Genomic DNA, 20,469 nt, shown 5'->3' on the forward strand with positions numbered 1-20,469 from the left:
CTGCCTCTCAAGACTTAATTTCCCAACATTCTCCCTCCAGCTCTGCTTCTCCACACAGATACTCTTCCTGTTCCTTGAACTTGCCAAGGTCATGCTACCTTTAGTCCTTGAGAGCAGTACCTGTTCCTTCCATATGGAATACTCTTTTCTCCTATTTTCCATAGGCCTGGCTCTTTTTTGTCATTTGAATCATAGTTTACACTTAAACACTGCCTCCTAAGAGGTTCTTCTGATCTCCTAATCATCCAATCCTAGTCACCCAGTCATTTGACAGTAAATAAACTTAGTTCCTCAGCACAGCAATTATCTCTCATATTTTTCCTATTCACTTCCACCCCTGTTTTTGTCAATATTCCCCCACTAGAATATTTGACAGAAAGGAGTGTGCCTAGTTTATTACCCACTATAAATATTCCCAGCACCTAGTGCCTGACATATATATATGAGTAGCTCAATAAATGTTTATTGAATGAATAAAGAAAAAGAAGATAGTTTGCGCTTTCAAGGAGCTTATAGTCGAGTTCATTTTTAAACTAACATTTACAATAAGCTTTTTATACATGTGGAAATTAAAGTTAATTTGATCCCTTAAATGAGTTAGAAGGAAATAGGTTTTACTTAAACACTAAAACAGTATACACATTCATTTTATGTTCAAGTATAGTAAAAATTGGTCCTTCAACTTCAATAAAATCCTTCACAGTTTAATACTAGAAATGCAATTCTCAAGTCAGCACTTTAAAAAATGGCAACAAAAAAAAATAAAGAAAGAAAGAAAGAACTTATTTGGCGTCTGTTATAAAAAAAAAAAAAATGGCAACATGAGCTCAGCTTTTACCTGAGAATCATAATGTAACAGAGAAAACTTCGTCATTCAACAATTTAAGCAATTAATTCCCAATAAATAAAAGTAGGTATAGCTAATGAGAAGCATCTGATATTCTACGTCTGGTGCTAGTCCTTCTAAAGAAGGGAAGAAAAGGAAAAACAAAACACTGAACAGAGACGGTAAATAAAATTTGTTCTTACTTAAAAAAAAATGGGGAGGATTCAGCCACTTAGCCTATTTGTTTTCAGTTACTTAAAAAGTATCTCTTGGTAGTTTCCAAAAATTATCTTGGATCCCAATGTCTTTATACATTAACCTCCTTAAGAAAGGGACTATATCGGCTATTTTTCAAGATTTAGTTCAGAGATTCCTCTACTTCAGAGTTTTCCTTTCCACGTTCTACCTTCTCCATCTCCTCACCCTCCACTCTAAGTTCAGCACTCCTCGTATGGTCCCAGAACATGTGGTGATCTTGATCACAGAACTTACTTCGACACAATATAATATAATCATCCCCTTATATAACTGAAAGAACAAAAACCATGTATATATACTTCCACCTAATAACAGACGCAAACACACAAAAAAAGAAAGTTCCCAGAAATAAGATGACTGCTCCCAGGCCCTGTAGCTACGTAACAGGATGAACCTTCAAGCAATCTTTGTTGAAGATTTTTTTTCTTTTAATTTAACTGTACATATTTGTACAGTACAGTGTGTTGCTCCAATACGTGCATATATTATTCAGTGATTCATTTATGGTAGATAGCATATCCATCCCCTGAAGATTACTTTTTAAAAATAATAATGGCACCTGCTATAAGATCTACTGATCTATAGCAGTAAAACCAAGAAAAAAATCTACTAAAGCTGACAAATAAATAGAAAAGGACTTTGGGAGGGTAACCAGCATAGACCATGAGAAAATATTTGTATGTTCTTACCGTGTTGGCCGTTCCCATTGTGTAGTTCTTGTTATATGGTTTAGATACTGGATTCTTCCAGAGGCGGTTCGCCTTTCTTCCCAGCTTAAATAAAAATATTGAGGTATAAGACACTAATAGGTACTAATAGGAAGCTGGGACACAAAATGTTTTCAGTGCAATAACCAAGCCAGGAAGGCATCTGCTGTTACAAATCAGGAATGCCAAATTGAAAGACAACTCAAAGAATATAGAATTTTTTCAACTTATTCTATATTTTATATATTTTATGGAACTCTGAAGCTTCCAAAATATTTATACTGAGATGTGACAAATATTTTCTGTCAGTCAAATTGAGAATTTTTCAATAATGTCAACAACACTCAAATTATACTTTTTCCAAAATTTCTTGAAAAATAGCTATACTATAAATATATGTAGCCAAAATTAAAGGCATAAAACTAATAAGCAGAAGAGTAAGGATTAGAACTCAGGTAATCTGAAAGTAAAAATCACATAATTTTAAAAAAAACTTAAATGTCACTAGAAAAGGATATAAAAGCTTTTTAAAGCATTTAGCCTACCCAAACTAATTTTTTAAAAATCAAGAATGCCACTTTTCCTTTAACTCTTAATTATAATTCATATAATGAAAAATAGACAAATGACTACAGAAACATGGTAATGTTAATATTTCCACTAAAATATTGGCAGAGCTTTGGGGGCATTAAAAAAAACAAAACAAAACAGAATATAAAGAGACACTAGGGTTTTTTTCCCCCTTGTGATTACAATAAGCTTTACATTGCTTATAAAAATGCCACAATCTACCTCACATCCATAAAAGTTAACAGACGTATCAAGAAGCTAAAGTGACCTGTAAACAGAGGTAATTATAGCAATTTGTAACAGTTTAAACAAAACAAGCAAATACCATAGCTTCTATGTAAAATTTCATGTGCTGAGTCAAAACTCAACTAATTATACACTTTAAATGGATACAATTTATTATACGTAAAACATACCTCATTGAAGTTAATTAAAAATACTTTGAAAGTCAAAAATGAAATCAGAAAAATGTCAGAACTAGTATCAAACAAAGATACAGAGCACTGATAAAGATCATGAGCTTTAGAATCAAGATCTGGGGTTATGTTCCAGCTCTGCCATTTACTATGTGGCCTTAAGCCAATAACTTCTCTGAGTCTCAGTTTTTTTAATCTGTAAAATGAATGATGGTAGCAATAGTAGTAGCGATAGAAATCACAGTAGCTAATTCTGTATTAAGCACCTGCTATGTGCTAAAGTGCTATAGATGAATTATTTCATTTAATCTTCTCAATTATTATCAATCATCCTCTTTTGTTAATAAATATAAATTGAAGCTTATTAATTAAGGTCATTAAGCTAGTAAGCATTGGAACCCAGGTGATTTAACTCCAGAATCAAATGCTACATACTACCTTCCAATATGCTATAAGAATTAAATGATATAATGTACATAAAGTGCTTATAACAGTATTTGACACATACAGTCAATAAATGTTATCCTGTTGTTATAATTATCACTACCACAAATCTCTATCCTACCCCTCTAAATAGAACAATATTTCAAATTCCACACTTGTATGCCCTGTTTTGAATAATTGAATCAAGTAAAATTTTTCTTCTAAAATATATTTACAGGACAGTTATATTTGTCAAGAAATGTCATTTGTCTCCTAACTCTTAATAACCAAATTTAACACATCTAATTCATGGCTTATTTTATAAATTTGTTGTGACAAGATCCTTCACTAATTTTCTAAGTTAAAGGAAAACCAACATTCTGTAGCAAATTTCTAAAGTTGAATATACAATAAACACCAACTTATTTCTCATTCTTTTAAGGATATTATCTATATATTTCTCTAATGATTTTAGTGAAGTTTGCTTACCCGTCTGGTAAATCATTATCAAACAAACGACTGCAGTCCACAACTTGTCCTCCTGTGCCTATTCGGTCTCTGGACTGAAGACTTACTATTAAGCAACAGAAACATTACTAAGATTCATAGAACTAGAAAGAACTATGAGAATCTAAAATATCTATCTTTAGAAGACATCTGGCTTAGCTTATTTTAATACTTTAGAATTAACTCTTTGTTTTCTACTAAAATCATAGACTTTCTCCTTTGGAAGTGATATTAGATTTTTCAGGTTTTCTATACGCTTTCATATTCACAGAAGAGAGTCTAATTCTTTTTTTACCACTGTAATGGGGCAATGCAAGGTCATTACTGCACTTGAGAAGAGGCATAACACATTAGGGGTATATTGATGTTAAGAGGAGTTTGAAAAGCTCACATTAATCTGGGTTTAATTCTTTTTTTTTGGACACAATGTTTGCTTTCAATGTTTTTGGAGGGTAGGGGGTACCACACATCTTCTCAATTAAGAGAAAGAGTTTTACTATACAGTGGTCTTGGTCTTTTACTTTTTTTTTTTCACCCATTATGCCATGAATTCATAGGGAATAGATTCCAGCAGCTCAGGCTCCTTGCCATTGGTTCGCACAAAGTGTGCTTCGCTGGGTAGAGCAGGCTGGCACTTCAGTGGAACCCAGGTTCCTTTCTCTTCGGCTTCCTTCTTTTTCCAATCATTTTCCTTCACACATTTCAGGAAACTATCTCAGCTCTTAGAGTGTATTTGCTTAATACATACATTAATTCTCTTGGCAAGAATCTTGCCCGTAACTTGTTTGTTTGCAACAATGCCAACAGCATGCTGGTAACACTGTAGACTCAAACAGTTTTGCCATGGTAACATTAGTGAGGCGTTCCTTTTTGAATAGTACCCATTTCCTTGATGTCCACAATATCACCTTTCTTGTAGACTCGCATGTATGTGGCCAAAGGAACAACTCCATGTTTTCTAAAAGGCCTAGAGAACATGTATTGGGTGCCTCTCCTCCTTCCCTTTGCGTTTGTCATTTTGGCAAATTACTGGAAGATGGCGGTTCCAGCTGAAAGGACTGGGTTTAATTCCTGATAATTTGGACTTCTTTAAAAATATATACTGGATTCTGGCAATAGGGTGAGTTTTAACAGTACATCCTCCTCCAGTGTAGTATAAAACCATCACTACAAACTTGGAAGCAAGAGATGGGAACTCTAGAGCAGGCTCCACCAACTAGTTTAGCACTGTAACCTTCAACAAAAAACACTTAACATACTTAAAAATTTAGATAATCCCAATCTGAATAATGAGGAAGTTAGGTTAACAATACAAGTGAAGTCCTTCCTTGCTGCTCTAATATTCTTTAATTCTATTTTTGGCAACTCTCCCCCAAAATAGAACAGATACAGCCAAACTTGACTGTAACTCAACTTCTTAAAGAATTAATAGGTTAACCACATAAAATATGACATCTAAGAACTCTTCATTCAAGGAAGGGCCTCAAAATTCTGATATCTTATAGGTTTGTAAAAATTCTGAAAAATTGGGCCGAGCCTGTGGCGCACTCGGGAGAGTGCGGCGAATGGCCGGTGCACTCACTGGCTGAGTGCCGGTCACGAAAAAGACAAAAAAAAAAAAAAAAAAATTCTGAAAAATTAAAAGTTCAACATGGAGCCATTTATAGAAGAGAATGAACATTGTAATACACCTCCTCAGTGAATGTAAACAAAACATTATATGAAAAACTATACTACATATCTATATTAATCAGTTTTTATACAGAAAAAAATAAGTAATATGCATACTGAAATACAATCGCAGTAGAAACAGTATATTTTCTCATTGGCATTGTTTAGAATAACATTACGGTGCAAAGCTAAAGAATTTCATGGGCTTCAATTTACATCTCCAGATTGCTGTATTACAAAATACCCAAGCAATTTTTAGGCGTTTTTAAATGGCCTAATTCAAGCAATATATAAAATGAATCTTAGAAACACTATGTTTATCAGAGCACTGTTCATAAAATTAAAATGTCAAAAACAACCTAAATATCCAACAATAAAGAACTGGTTAAATCAATTATACACCCATCACAGACGACCATACATTAAAAATGCTGTAGAAATGTATCCATGGACCAAAAAAAAATGTTCATGACAGATTAAAACATATTATAAAAAAACTTGCATGATATAATCTCATTTTTAAAAAATATATAGGAAAGGTATACAGCAAGATGATAACAATGATATACTACGAATGTTCCTTAGGTATTTTGCCTATATTTGGATTTTATTTTATAACAAAAAACAAAAGAAAAAATTCATAAGGGATGGAAGAAGTAGAATAACAGTTTTAAATGCAAAGGAAAAGGTTTATACTGCTTAAATCAATTGTCTCAATTTGGGAGATTTTTTTCTGAAGGTAACAATTCTAAAAAAAGAATAAAGTATATAAAAATGATTGCAAGTTTCACTGTTGCAGCTAAAAATAACATAAAAATTCAATGATTAAGTTATGACATATCTATATAACTTGTTCTTTAAAAACCATTAATTACAAAGATTACACACAAATACTAAAAGTGATTGTGGTAAGTGAAAGAAAGCAAAATAAAAAGGTTTTCACTATAATTAAAATCAGAAAAATATACACATATATATGTATATACAAATATTAGAAGGGGATTTTTTTTTTTAAGTTAGCATTCTAATGTACTTTTTCTCCATTTTCCAAAGAGATGTTATGTGTATCTATTTACAATTATTTGTATAGGCCTAATTCTGTAAGAACTGGAACTCATTCTGTCTGTAATTGACAGAAGTGCAGGATCATAATGTTTGAGTTCTGCCTGCCTCTCTCTTATTAATGGTCCCATTATGAACAGCAGATTCACACAAGCGCTTTAAGTTAAATACAAGGGGACTTCAAAAAGTTTGTGGAAAAACAGAATTAAAAGATAATACGAATCTATCCCCGAACTTTTAAAAATACCCTTGTATATATTACACACATGCGTATTTAAAAGTAAAATATTTTTTTATATAGTATACTCCAGTAAGTATATTTCCCTACAGATATGTACAATCAACTATGTTCCAATAAAAAAAAAACTTTTTATAAATGTCAATTTCCATCTCATAAAACTTTTGCTACTGCAAAACTTTAGGTGGCGAATACTACATAACAAATCAAATACAGTAAGAACAATAATATGTAAAAGTCTAGTATGCCAGAATTTTTTTCTCCTTCCTTCTCATTCAGATCTATCCAGGGTTTATTTTTGAGGGTTTTTTAAATCCCCTTCTCAATCTAAGAATGACAAGAATTATAAATCGTGCTGTGATACAGATACTCTCTGGGATAACCTCAGTAAGGCTTTGTAATGTTGCTACTCTTGCAGCCCCCTATAAATCTAAAACATTGCCCTGTAAAATGAACTCCTTTAAGTACCTTCGGCAACTAAAACCTCTCTGATAGGTGCATAACTAAACCATATTCTAAATTTTGCTCCATCACGAAGTGGTAAGATTCCAATTGCATTTTTCTTCTTTAAGGACCCTCACAGGTGTCCTCCTCAGTGTCCTACCACACTCTGCATCTTCAACAAATCTCAATCCATTAATTCTTAAGGAATGTCTAAGGAAATTTCACATTAAGCACTTCCCTCTAGGTCAATTCAAGATAGTCTATTAGCCTACAAAGTGCCCAATGAGTAAGACAATTTCTCCCTTTTTCATCAGTGTTACACTACTATTGCTCATTCTATTTTTTTTCAATTAGCACAGATTTTAAAACCGTGAAACTGTTTAAACATTAAAGCATTAAACAAAGAGTTCAACAGAATATTCTTCTCTTACTCAAAAACTAGTTTCAGAATTATCTTCAGAATATTTTAACAAGATCTAGAAAGTCTATCTTGATGCTCTACTATATTTGAATACTTTTGAAGAATTCCTTCCTAAAGGATCAATAACATAGTTCTTCACAATACTAGAAGCTGCTTTATTTTACATTAATTTTTTATTAATTAAGTTAACCTGCATCCTAGATCCACTGTTTGTAACATTTTACATGACCCATATTTAATTCATGCAAAAACAATGAAGCTACAGTTATTATACTTCGATTTAGAAGGTACAAGTATTTAGTCTTTTAGTTTGAATGAGGCCAAAATTCATGTAAATTCCACACTTACCTACTATCTGTCCTCTAATTGTATCGTTGTCATTTGGCCCAAGTTTGCATAGATCCAACCTCTGATCTATTTCAAATCAATAAAAGAAGCAATTAAAAAATTAGATGATATCAGAGATTCTAACATCTATAGAGTGAGAGTAAATTTCCACAATCCATCAAAAATCAGACCTATTATTTTAAAAATTAATCATGTTTTAACTATAAAACAAATACTTGAAATTCTCTCACTACATATACAATTACTATAAACGTCAATAAGTTTTGATACATTCAGATTTCAAAAACCATGAAACACTGGTGTATTACATTGCCAACATGCAGTTACTTTCTCTCCAAAGCTTTCAAACCACTTCAGTCTGCATCTTGGCTTGCCACTAACAGTTGTTGGTCTTAAGCAATTTAATGTGTGAGTCTTGGTTTTCTCACATATGATATTACCTCATATTTTTTAAAGATTAAATCAGATTAATTACGTAAAACTCTCAGCATAGTGCCTGGCATGTAAATGTTCGTTGTAATTATCATAGATTTTTTTTTTAATCTAATCATTTTTTAAAATTTATTTATTTTTTTATCTTTGCCTGGTTTTGGTATTGGGGTAATACTAGCTTCACCAAATGATTTCGGAAGTTCCCTCCCCTGCTATATCCTTGCTGACTTTCTCTGCAGTTGTTCTACTAGTTGTTGAGAGAGGAGTATTGAAATCTTCACCTGTACCTGTGTTTGTATTTTTTCTTTCAGTTCTGTCAGTTTTTGCTTCTCATATTTTGCGATCCTGTTTTGTATGCAGACATTTAGGATTGCTATGTCTCTTGGTGTACTGTTTCTCTTATTATTATGCAATATCCCTGTTTATCTAACCATTTTAAATGACACACACACAAAATAAGTTTTAATAAGAAGCCACGTATAAACTGTAAGATCTGGGTTTGAGTCAGTTCTGCTATTAACTCATTTAGGAACAATTCATTTATTCTCTTAGATGCCTCACCTGTAAAACATACATATATAGCACTGGCTTAGCCCTCAAAGTTAGAGTAAGGAACAATGTCACCCGTAGTACGTTGGTTTTACTTTGATTACAGTACAGCACTTATAGCTGAATTCCTTTACAGCTATATGCCATCTGTCTGCTTAAATAATTGTGAATTTATAAAAGAAGGAAACCATATCTTAGTCTTTGTATTTTCCACTCCAACCTGTTAGAACATCACAAGGTGCTCAATAAATATTTGATAAATTAAATTACTGCACCTCAGAAAGATTAAACAAATTAATGCAATGAAACAATCACAAGCATCAGAAAGAAAAATCTGTGTCCCAAAACGATAGCCCTGGCTATCCAGCCAAAATTACAGATATTTTTCCCTTTGCAAAATACATGGACACTGCTAAACTGGCCATACAGTGGACTTTTGCAGAGCAATCCCTCGTCTCCTATCCAGTCCTTTCAACGTGGCTTGCTCCCTTTTCCAGGAGGCCTTTGCCCTTGCTTCTCAGAGGACAGTATCCATGCCTTTTTCATGTTTATATTGCCAGGGTTTAGAATAGTACCTGGCAAGTTAAGGCTTCAATAAATGTTGAGTAAATTGAACCAGGGATAATGTCAGACATTTGATCTGTAAATTTTCAGTTTGCCTGCTGAGCTGGGTAATAAAACAGTTCATTTTCATATGCAGACCTTTTCCAATCCCCATGTCTTCTCTCTCCTGTTGGTCACCCTGTTAACCCAGAAATATAAGAATTTCTCAGATACCCTTAAATTCCTCTGACTCCCCGTATAGGCCAGCCACCAAAAAAGAAAAAAAAGTTCCTTTGACTCAGAACATCTAGCTCAATTTCCTCTATTTTTCTTTTTAACAGGTCAATATTTATACATCTGGGCTATCGTATCACACTACATTAAAAGAGATCATTTCTTAATATAGCTAACATTCAATGCTAAATTTTCTGGTTTTTGTTTATCAAATTCCTCAGCTAGATTTTGTGAGTTTGTTTAGCATAGGCATCTGGGCTAAAATCTCATGACAATTGCTAACAATATTTTTTACATTGTATAAAAAGGAATTCTGTAGGAAAAAAAAAAACAAACCTTTTGAAAAAGATATTTCCATCTATGTCCCAGTGAAAAGATCCCCCAAAAGACTCTTTGTCACCTGGTTACATGAATTACATATGTGCTAAGTCAACTTGTTGATCAATTATGGAAATCATTTCTAATATCTTCATCTTGGTCTAATCTTCTAAATGCCCAAGTTGGTAATAAACTGAGCTATAGTTAAATAATATAGCTGTCTTACACTCAAAATAATGTCTTACCTTTTAATTTTGTCACAGCAGTTTTAGATATCATATCATTTTTTATCCACTAATAATTCCCCTTAAACAGTCAAATTACCCATATAAAAACTCACCACTTTGCACAAATCCACCAAAACCAGAGAAGGGCATTAATAAAGGCATATCATTTCTTTTCTTTTCTTTTTTTTTGGTGGCTGGCCAGTATGGGGATCCAAACTCTTGACTTTGGTGTTATAACACCATGCTATAACCAGCCGAGGTAACCAGCCAGCCCCATTTCTTAATACTTAAAAATTCACTGGAAGCTAAGCATCAACTCTGATTCAGCTCTAGGTTTCACATACTTAAAGTGTTGGGGTTTTTTTAAGTCCACAAAACAACTTTAAACCAGAATTCTTACCAATGTTTCAGTTTCACATAGGAAGTTAAGTTCTTGGACCCCTTTTATATATCTATATATAGATGTAGGTTTTTGTTTATTTATTTTTTTTTGGAAAAAGCACTACTATCTACTCACAGCCAGTGTCTTTGAGGCGGTTAATGGCATTGGAAAGAAGACGAACACAACCAAGAAATCCAGCACCTTGTTTTTTATGGATCTTCTTGTGATTCCATACACTGATCGTAACTGAATCAGACTTTCCAATATACCTAAAAAACAAAATCCTGCATGACTAACTTGGTAGTTCTAGGTAGGTAGTGTAAAATTTTTCTGTTGTTCTTTTTATATTCTAAAGTCACAAATATGTTTTGAGCATGGGAAGATCATGCAAAATATCTTTTGAGTTCAATAAATCCATGGGATTGAATTTAAATTTCTTAAAATCCTAAAGAGTAAAATCTAGAAAGAATTTTTTATCACATCTGCTACTCAGGCTAGGCAACGTCGATGCTAGCAAAAAAGCTATTTTAGTAGCTAGTGTCTAACTACACTAAGGGAGTTTATAACAATTACTTCTAAGAATAAAAATCCTAAAGTCACCTTTTAAATACATTTCAATGACATGACCTACTACCTCAGAATAGGCTTATTCATTTTCAAGGGGCATTGTCAAGGCTGACAGACCAAAAATCTGACCTACCTGTTATATTTTAAAATGCTGTAGAACAAAAGAGGTGTTTGTAACGCTTTTCACCTGCTTCTTTCCTGTATGCAGGCCTTGAGCGAGCAGGACTCTTGCAGATTTCACTTCACTGCCTGCAGACAAGCAGAGCAGGGAAAAGCGTTACTGTACTTGTCTGTACATATACCTGCAGGTATGTAAAAGCTATAACACAGCCAATTGTTAACATGGCATCAACTCATGTAAAAATATAACAACATAATTATATCAAAAGAACCCTAACTCTATTTCAATGTCTCCAAGAGGTCAAATTTTTGGTCCAGCAACCTTGATCTTAAATGTATCATTCAGTAAAGCAGCAATATTGGAAAAATTCACCTAGTATATAAAAAAGCCCAAATCACTTCACTGAGGACGAAAACTTTTAAATAAGGAACATGGAAGGCCCACTTGAACACCTGGATCCAGCTGTGCCTAAAGCATGCCTACCCCTGGGCTTTTAATTATATAAGTCAGTACATTCCCTTTTTTAAAATTAAGCTAATTTGAATTTGGTCTCTGTAAATGAAAACATCTGGACTAAAATATCATTCAGTATGTATGCACCTAATTTCAAATACACCTACCAGATATATCTTGGCATGTATCTACTGCATGCTACGTCAAAATTCCAGAACCAGAATCAAGTATTAAACAGCTAAATAACCCCAAACATTTTTTTAAAAAAATCACATTAAACCAGTTTCCTAGCTAGTTAACCTCATTTAAAGGTATGCTGAAATATTTATTCCTTTAGGCATCAGGGCAGCCACCACTGGCTTAAGCAACTTCCAACTTCATCTGTTTAGTGCAGTGTGCCATGATATTTTTTATGTGTACATGATATAAAAAGGTTGGGCAGCTCACCACTAAACTATAACAAACATTTGCTAATTACGGACCTTCTGGAAGATAGTCTAACTCTGAATTACTAAAAATTATGAATTATACTTTGTTATTTAAGTGTACATATCACATTCTGTCTAAATATTCCTTGGCCAGAAATTAATCAGCAATATTATCATTTCTTATACCTAGAGAAATATATGCTCTCACTTTAAGGAAACCTCATGTAATATAACACACATGGCAACATAAAAGGAAAAATGAAGACTTTTATAATTGAAAATTAAAGAGAGGGCTTTACTAGGTTCTATTAAAACTTCAACCTCACTAACAAATACATGATTTATAAAGAAGTTGCAAGGATGTTCCATTGTGAGGGACATCTTTATTGGAGGATACAATATTCCAACATAGACAAAAATATGATATATATATTCAGGATTTTTGGCTAAAACTGAACTAGACTATTGTTTGTAGATTTAGCCAATTAAAGGCAAGGGTTTTGCAAAATGACCCAAAGTATTTCCCTCCAACACAGCATTTGGAAACAAATGAGAGAAATCCCTGGGTAGCCAGCTAATATTAACTGCAAAATAAAATCTAACAAGCACATGAGAAAATATTCCTCCTTACTCATTAAGGAAATGCAAATCAAAACCACAATGAGATACCACTTCATACACACTAGGATGGTTATAATTTTTTTAAAAGGAAAATAACAAGTATTAGTAACAGAGGAATAAAAAAAATACCCTGAAATCTTTCAGTGGAAAACAACAACCATGAAAGACCAAAATCAGGATGCCAGCAGCAATACTCTAAATCTGCACTGTCCAAAATGGTAGTCACCAGCTACAAGGACTATCAAGTACTTGAAATGTGGCTAGTGCAAACTGAGGTGAGCTGTAAGGGCAAAATAAACCCCTGAGTTCAAAGACTTAGTAAATATATACACACATTTATGATAAACTAGCTAATATTTCATGTTGATTACATGTTGAAATGAGAATATTTTAGATATACTGAATCAAATAAAATATATTATCATGCTAATTTCTTTTGTTTCTTTTTACTATTTTGGGCACAGGGAGGAAGGGGCAGCTGGCCGGCATGGGGTACCGAACCCTTGACCTAGTTTTTTAAATATGGCTCCTAGAAAATTTTAAATTACAGATGAACTCCCAATTGTGGCTCACATTGTATTTCTCTTTGACAGTGCATGTCTAGATCTAGAAGATAACAGAGAAATGTATTAAAAATTTGGAGGGAAAGTGATATCTCACTTAGGAATCTATACTCAAACTATCAACCGAGTAAGAAGACAAAATATATTTTCAGATAATATCTCTAAAAAATTTTTCCCATCTCTGTACTCTTTCTCAAAATGACAATGAAAGACAGACTTCACCAAAACAGGAGAGTAAGCAAACAAACAAAACACGTAGTCACTGGACCTAGAAAATACAAAGGAAATTCCCAACATAATGATAAAGGCAAATCCCAGGACAAATGTGGAGCAGGTTTTAGAGAACCACCAAACCAGACTGGAGCAAGAGGACAGAGGCTCCAAGAGGGATATCTCCAAGAAAAAAACAAAGCCAATGTAATACCTGATGTGACATGGAGAGGAAATGTTTAGTTCTCTAGGAGAGTTCCGTAGTTAAGTAATGAAATAGAAAACTAAACAAATGGCAAAGATAGTTATTAGCTTCAGGAAAAAAAGTTGTCAAGAAAGGAAATGTAATTCTTGTATACCATGTGACCCAGCTATGAATATTTACTTAATCACAATAATGTAAACACAGAACAATAATTTAACCAAAAAGGTTCATATGAATTATATTGGAGGTCTAGGAGAAAGGAAGTGTTGTGGGATGGGGATGAGAGATTAGTTTTAAAAGCTGAATCATCTTCTAAAGTAGGAAATGTAAAAATACTTAAAACAAAAACAAAAACAAAAAAAAATGAGATGCTATAAAATAAACAAGCTATCTAGGACAGAAGAAAACACTAGAATAAACAGCCAAAGTTATTAAAGCAGTTACCTTAAGAATGAAAATCAGGAATGAGAATGGGGCGAAAAACTGCTATTTTCCATTAAAAGTCTTATAGAATCATTTGCCTTTTTTAAAAGATGCAAATACTACTATGATTCAAATAGAACTTAAAATTAAGAAACCATTCACACAGAAACAAAAAGAATGCCTATAAATGCACCCTGATTCTGATTTCTGGTTTTATACCTATAATTAGCCTAAAATGAATTAATACCATTATTTAATAGAAAAAAGGGGAAGACTGCTGTATCCTGTGAGCCGGTTTCATTTTGTTCTTCATAGGCTTATTAGGGGTACTTCATCTTTCAAAAGCAGCTATCAATAAGCCAAAGCACCTTCCCACTGGGTTTTGCACCTCTACTGTCAAGACCAAATTATACGACAGATCAAACTTAAATCATTTTCCGTGATTCTTTTCAAAGACTATATCAAATAATAATAATTCTATATTTCGTTTCAAATTAATCATTTAAACCTACAGGTCGTAATGCTGATTCCACTTTGGATCAAGTGTATTCTTCACAGTATCTGTAGAATGGCATTGCCCAGATCCATCAACCACCACCTTAGCAAATGGATCAGGAAGCCCTGTGAAAAAAGGAAGAGATTTTTTTTTTTTAATTAAAGAATATTTTGACATGTAATATAGAAGATTATATAAAGATTACCATTTGCTACAAAAGATTATTCTAATCTTTCTTTTTAAAGTTTAATATTTAGCTATAAATGAAAAGTGGTCCATTTTAAAACAAAGATTAAAGCACTCCTACATTAAATACCAAAACTATATTTTCTTCTTGTTCCTGTCTCAAAACATTCTCAGTTTAAACTACCAAAGTCTAGAGGTTACCTCACAATGTGGAAATTTTTATGAATTGCTACCAGCCCTTTGACCCCAGGAAAGTGAATTCTTAAAACATTTCTGGCTCTGTCTTTCCAAATGTCTCCCTAGTAACTCATTTAAAGAAAGAGCTTATTAGAGATTTTCACACAGGAACATGAGCTACAGAGAAATCAAACTAACCAACATAACTACCATGAATGATGAGAGACTGAAACAGAAGAAAGTAATACTCTGCCATAAAAGAGCTTACTATCTAATTGGGGAGATAAAAATAACATACACGACAAAACAAAACAAAAACCTGAGAATAAACAAGTGCTTGGCTGTACTGATTATAATAGTAAACAATACTGTGTCAGGTACTATTCTAAATGCTTTACATATATCCTTAATCCTTACAATAACTCTGTAAGGTAGATAGATACTGTTATTACCCCTGTTTTACTGATGAGGAAGCTGAGGCACAACAGGGTTAATCAACTAGCCCAAGGTCACACAGTAATAAGGGGCAGAGCCAGGCTCTACAGTTTAGATTCTAATGCCATGCCCATGCAGTCTGGCTCTCGACTTCATGCTTTTAATCAATATGCTATATTATACCTCTCATTTACTATGCGCTTCAATAGTGCATACAAATAAGAGCTCTGAAAAACAGGAGAACAGTGTGAATTTGAACAATGAAGAAAGGGCTTTTTGTTGGCGGGGGCACCAAGGGGAGACTAATCTGGGCTTTAAAGGGCAAATAGGAAAAGGAAGATTTTCCTAGCAATAGGAAGAGCACCAAGGAGAGTATGACAACATTTGAAGGGCTTTGGTGAGTCTCACCAAAGCATTTGTGCTAAGGTATAAAAGTAAATACAGTTGGAGAGATAAGACTGATCCAGCAAGAGAGGCTTAAAAGTCAGAGAAAATAGGGCTTGGAATGATTGAGAGAGATAACAGGGAACCAGTATAGATTCTTGAGCATGGCTGTAAATACAGTCATATTTTTCTATCAGTGGTATTCAGGGTAGACTAAGAGAAGGAAAGACTAAAGGCACAGAGACCACCCGTAAAGCTGTTGTAATAATCCAACAGGACAAATAGGAATGTTACATGAAAAAGGAAAGGAAATGACAGTTAAGAGAGCTACTCTGAAAGATCTAATATGAATTAATAATAGTATCAAAGATGACACTACAGTTTTCAGCTCAAAGCAATAATGAAAATAGTGGTCCTTTTGACAAAATAAAGTTAGGAGAAGAAAGTGGAACTAAAAACCCTAAAGAGACAAAAACGACAATTTAGATATTAGACATACTGGGATAGAGTAGATTTCCTGTGGACAGGTGAAAGTACTAGAACAAAATGTTGGCGAGTGCTGATGACTGGAGAAACTTTGCATCTTGATGTCTATGCTAATTTTTTTTTAAGTCAAGACACTAGTTTGCCAAGATTCAAGAACAAACAAATCACCTATCCAGTTCTCCAATTCTATGATTCTGTGATCTGTCACGTTCAAATAAATAAGGGAAGAACAAAATTTAAGTGTTAGGTTTTAACAAAACTTGGTAAGTTAGGGTATCAAATCTATTTAACTATATTGTTCTTGAAGTTTAGTGCTATTGTATTATTTCGGTTACACCTAACTGTTTGTAAATGTGTTTAATGAAAGAGCATTTTTATCTCTACCTTCTTCTCCTGGGAAGAATCCATTCTATCTTGTTCTTTTGATTCTACTATCTAAATAAATAAACATATAAATGTATATTTGTTAGAAAAAAATAAAAATCATATTTCTAGCTCTCCCTCTGGGTGTTATTTAACTAGTTGAAGAATTAAGGACTAAGAAAAATAACTTTTTCCACACTAACTAGATGTGGCTTCCATATCCTTTAAGTAGGAAAGTCTGAATCCCAGCCTATGTTTCGTTTCTGTTAAACAATAAAACAAACCAAAATACAAGCTGTATACCTTAAAAAATACCTAGGTTTCAACCTAACTTGATTATATTATTCTACAAAAATTTAACTTGAGAGCCACGTTACTCTAATGTGATCAAAAGCTATTAAATTTTCTGAAGTTAGTGAGACTTCTAGTTGTAAATATAAAGTGGCTAAAGTATTTTCTCTTTTTTTAAATTTCTCACTTCTCCCCACCATTTCTGAGTCATATAAAATGGCTAAAGCTCAAGAATCTCCTTACTACACAAAGGCACTTACTTGATGAGCTACAAATAACAATGAAACAAAAATTTCAACTTAAAAGTGAGTTACTTTCCAAAGAAAACAAAGCTTTATTTTTGATTGGGCTAAGAGGAAAAAAAAAATTATATATATAAAAAATATATATATTGGTTGAAAAAATATATATGGTTATATAAAATATATAAATATATAAAATATATAAAATATATAACCAACCCATCTCAGTTCTGAGTGACTTTGATTTGGCTCCTAAAAAACACCTTAATACATTATCTTACACACAAAATCTTTTTTTTTAATGCTGCGTAAAAGAGAGAAAAAAATCTGATAATAGTGATAATATTCTTAAAAAAAAACTTAGATAATGGTTAGATATATGATAAAATTAATGGGAGAATCCAGATGGTAGTTGTTCGTTGTAAAATTCTTTTATCTAATGCTTTATATTTGAAAATTTTTCTGCTAAAGTTTTGGGGGAAGAGGGAAATAACTTATTTTTAAAAGCTAACAAGCTTGAAAACAGTTCCCAAATATGAGTTAACAAAATTTTTCTCAACAGGGTAGTGCCCTGGAATAAACAGTATTACCCCACATACAAATTTCTCTATAAAAGACAACACAAGCAGTGGATTATTTCATGTAGTGAAAAACACATGTATCTATTTCATCACCCTATAGTCATGCTCCATATTAAAATTTAGTGTTCTCATTCGACACAATTTAAACCGAATCACAATCAAAAACCTGACTGTGTTTTACTATTAATGAAAACTACACTCTGATCTGTAAACACACGCTTAATTTAATTAAAGAATTTAGGAACTATTATTTTCCTCTGAAATTAATGTGGGCAACCCTCAACTTACAGACAGGTCAAAAATATCCCTAAATACATACTTAAATCTACCACAGCAAGCATTTGGGTCCTTGGCCAATGTGAACCTGGAAGGTACTTCCATCCCTGGCTAGCTCCCTTCTGAAGGCCTAAGGACTGGCTTTCCTGTTTCCGTTCTCAGGCCATTAAGTGTCTCCCATTCTGAGTTTTAAAGATAAGCACGAAGTTCCCCCTAATCTTCTTACCCCTAAAGCAAGCTCACACTCTTAAAATTTTTTTTTTATCAATTTCTACTGCCTACACCAACGAAAAAGGGAAAATATTTCCTTTGTTCTTTCACCTAGAAGTTAAGGACAGATAAAGAGCACATAAGGATAATACTTGGCTTTCAGAGGTTTACAAAGAATTAAAGTAAGATTCCTCTAGATTTCCTAGGAAAACTCTGAGAACACCTAGATATTTTATTTCATTTATTTATTTGGGGGGATGGCTGGCCAGTATGTGGAACCAAACCCTTGACCTTTGTGTTATGAGGCTATGTTCTAACCCAGTGAGCTAACCAGCCAGCCCAAGAATACCTAGATACTTCACAAGCCAGAAGCTGTCTTGGGAGTGTGAAGAAAGGAAAAGAATTTGAAAAGGAAGGCTGGGAGACAAAACTGAAGATTTTATCTTCAAAACCTGAGCAGATATCTTAGAGGGTATTTCAAAAGCAGCTGTAAGAGTGATCTTCTCCCTTTTCTCCTTGTCACCAGACTATCTGATCCTATTTGCCACCTTGCAGTCTCACTAGGAAAAATCCTACCTCAGATCAACCTCAAGGAAGACTAAAAAAAAAAGTACACCTTGGTTAGGAGTTGAGCAGCAGCAGGGAGAGATGGGGAGTTCTGTGGCCACTGGGCTCTCCTACTGTGACATGCTGTAGGATGTAGGGCACACAGTACATAAATTGAAGATTACTTATAATTTTCTTCCTTACTATGTTCCAAATTATCCTATTTAACTGCTTTCCCATATAAATATAAAGATCTCATAAAAATGTACAACTATCTAGCTTTATAAGACTATGTTATTTCATAAACTTTAAGTCAGGTTCTACTCTAGGAAGATTTCAAGTGGAATGAATTAAGTATAATTTTAAAATATATCAAGAGTTTATTATTTCTTTTAATCAAATCCCTGAAAATTATCTAATGTCATATTAAATTAGACAGCACACATAGCCTGTTTTGCTGGCTGGAATTTAAGTACTTGGATTTAAAATGAATTGAATGAATCTTCTCTAACTTCAAATATTTTACATACAAAACTTTGTTAGCTAAAAGTATTTTTTTAACTAAAAATTATATCATTTTTTATGATATCATTCAATAATTTAAAGGTATTTTAAAGTATATTACAGGGTAAAAAAATTTTTTTTTTTTTTTTTTTTTTTTTGCTGGCCTGTATAGCAACCCCGGACTTCAGTGGTTTATCAGGACTGCTCTCTAACTGAGCCAACCAGACAACTAGGATAAACATTTTTTAACATGGGTGAGGGGTACTTCACAATCCTTTCTCACAAAACTTAATCCTAACTAAAGCCACAAAAATTTTCACAACAGATTGGTAAATAGACTGCAAATATGGGAATCAAACTTCTGCTTTGTAGTCTGAGACATAAGGGCATCTATGATCAAATGTGGCAGAGATTTCTTTCCTACACTCTGGAAATTTCAAGCAGGCTCAATGACTCTTCCAATGAATCCTGAATACCTGGGTAAAATTTCCCATAAAATGTTAAAAAGAAAGTGTTTACAAAATAATCTCTTAAACCTTTTCTAGAAATCTAGCAGCATGCACACCTTTAACATATGTTACATGTCTGTATTTATACACCTGCATACACACACTTACATAAATATGTGGGAGGGGTGGATAAAGCAAAAGGAGCTAAGGCTAAAAGCACAAAATCCTCTAAAAAAAAAAAAAAAGTGATGCCAAATGGCTCTGAATCAAAGCATTCATAAAATGACACTGAGTATATTTCTGAATAGAGAAATTCCTAAACCAGACAATTCTGAAAATGCTATCCAAAAAAAACTATAAATAATATACAAGATTTAAATTTAAAATTAATCTACTTACGGAAAAAATCCTTTTTCACCAAGTTTTTTGCACAGAGTACTGTAAAGGAAACAACAAATGGGAACAATTTAAATAAAATGGTAAGACTGCATTATTTCATTTTAAAACACTGAAAACAGCAGTGAATTACTAAATCCTAACTACAGCAAGGTATGAAATATGATCACAAGTTTTCATTAAAGAGTAGAAAACAAAAGACAGCTGAACCGTGGTTGAAACTTTAACAATGATCACCACTAACAGCTGAGGGTAAGAAAGCTTATAAATCTGATATTCT

At 33.1% G+C, this 20,469-nt stretch overlaps 1 protein-coding gene and 1 pseudogene across 3 annotated transcripts in view; both read right to left on the minus strand.

Annotated features, from left to right (window-relative positions):
• The window catches only part of SMURF2 (SMAD specific E3 ubiquitin protein ligase 2), a 99,802-nt gene that overhangs the window by 29,052 nt on the left and 50,281 nt on the right, over positions 1 to 20,469 (minus strand). For 2 of the 3 annotated variants that reach the window (XM_063080701.1, XM_063080704.1), the window contains exons 2-7: positions 20,193 to 20,231; positions 14,680 to 14,788; positions 10,712 to 10,845; positions 7,892 to 7,957; positions 3,690 to 3,774; positions 1,774 to 1,857 (exon numbers count right to left, since the gene is read on the minus strand). In XM_063080701.1, the coding sequence (XP_062936771.1) occupies positions 1,774 to 1,857; positions 3,690 to 3,774; positions 7,892 to 7,957; positions 10,712 to 10,845; positions 14,680 to 14,788; positions 20,193 to 20,231 (517 nt within the window). The remainder of the gene's footprint in view (positions 1 to 1,773; positions 1,858 to 3,689; positions 3,775 to 7,891; positions 7,958 to 10,711; positions 10,846 to 14,679; positions 14,789 to 20,192; positions 20,232 to 20,469) is intronic. The other variant, XM_063080703.1, reaches the window with a different exon arrangement.
• Positions 4,246 to 4,727, minus strand: LOC134365170 (large ribosomal subunit protein eL21-like; annotated as a pseudogene).

Source organism: Cynocephalus volans, chromosome 16, assembly GCF_027409185.1.
Source record: "Cynocephalus volans isolate mCynVol1 chromosome 16, mCynVol1.pri, whole genome shotgun sequence".
Lineage (NCBI taxonomy): Eukaryota > Metazoa > Chordata > Mammalia > Dermoptera > Cynocephalidae > Cynocephalus > Cynocephalus volans.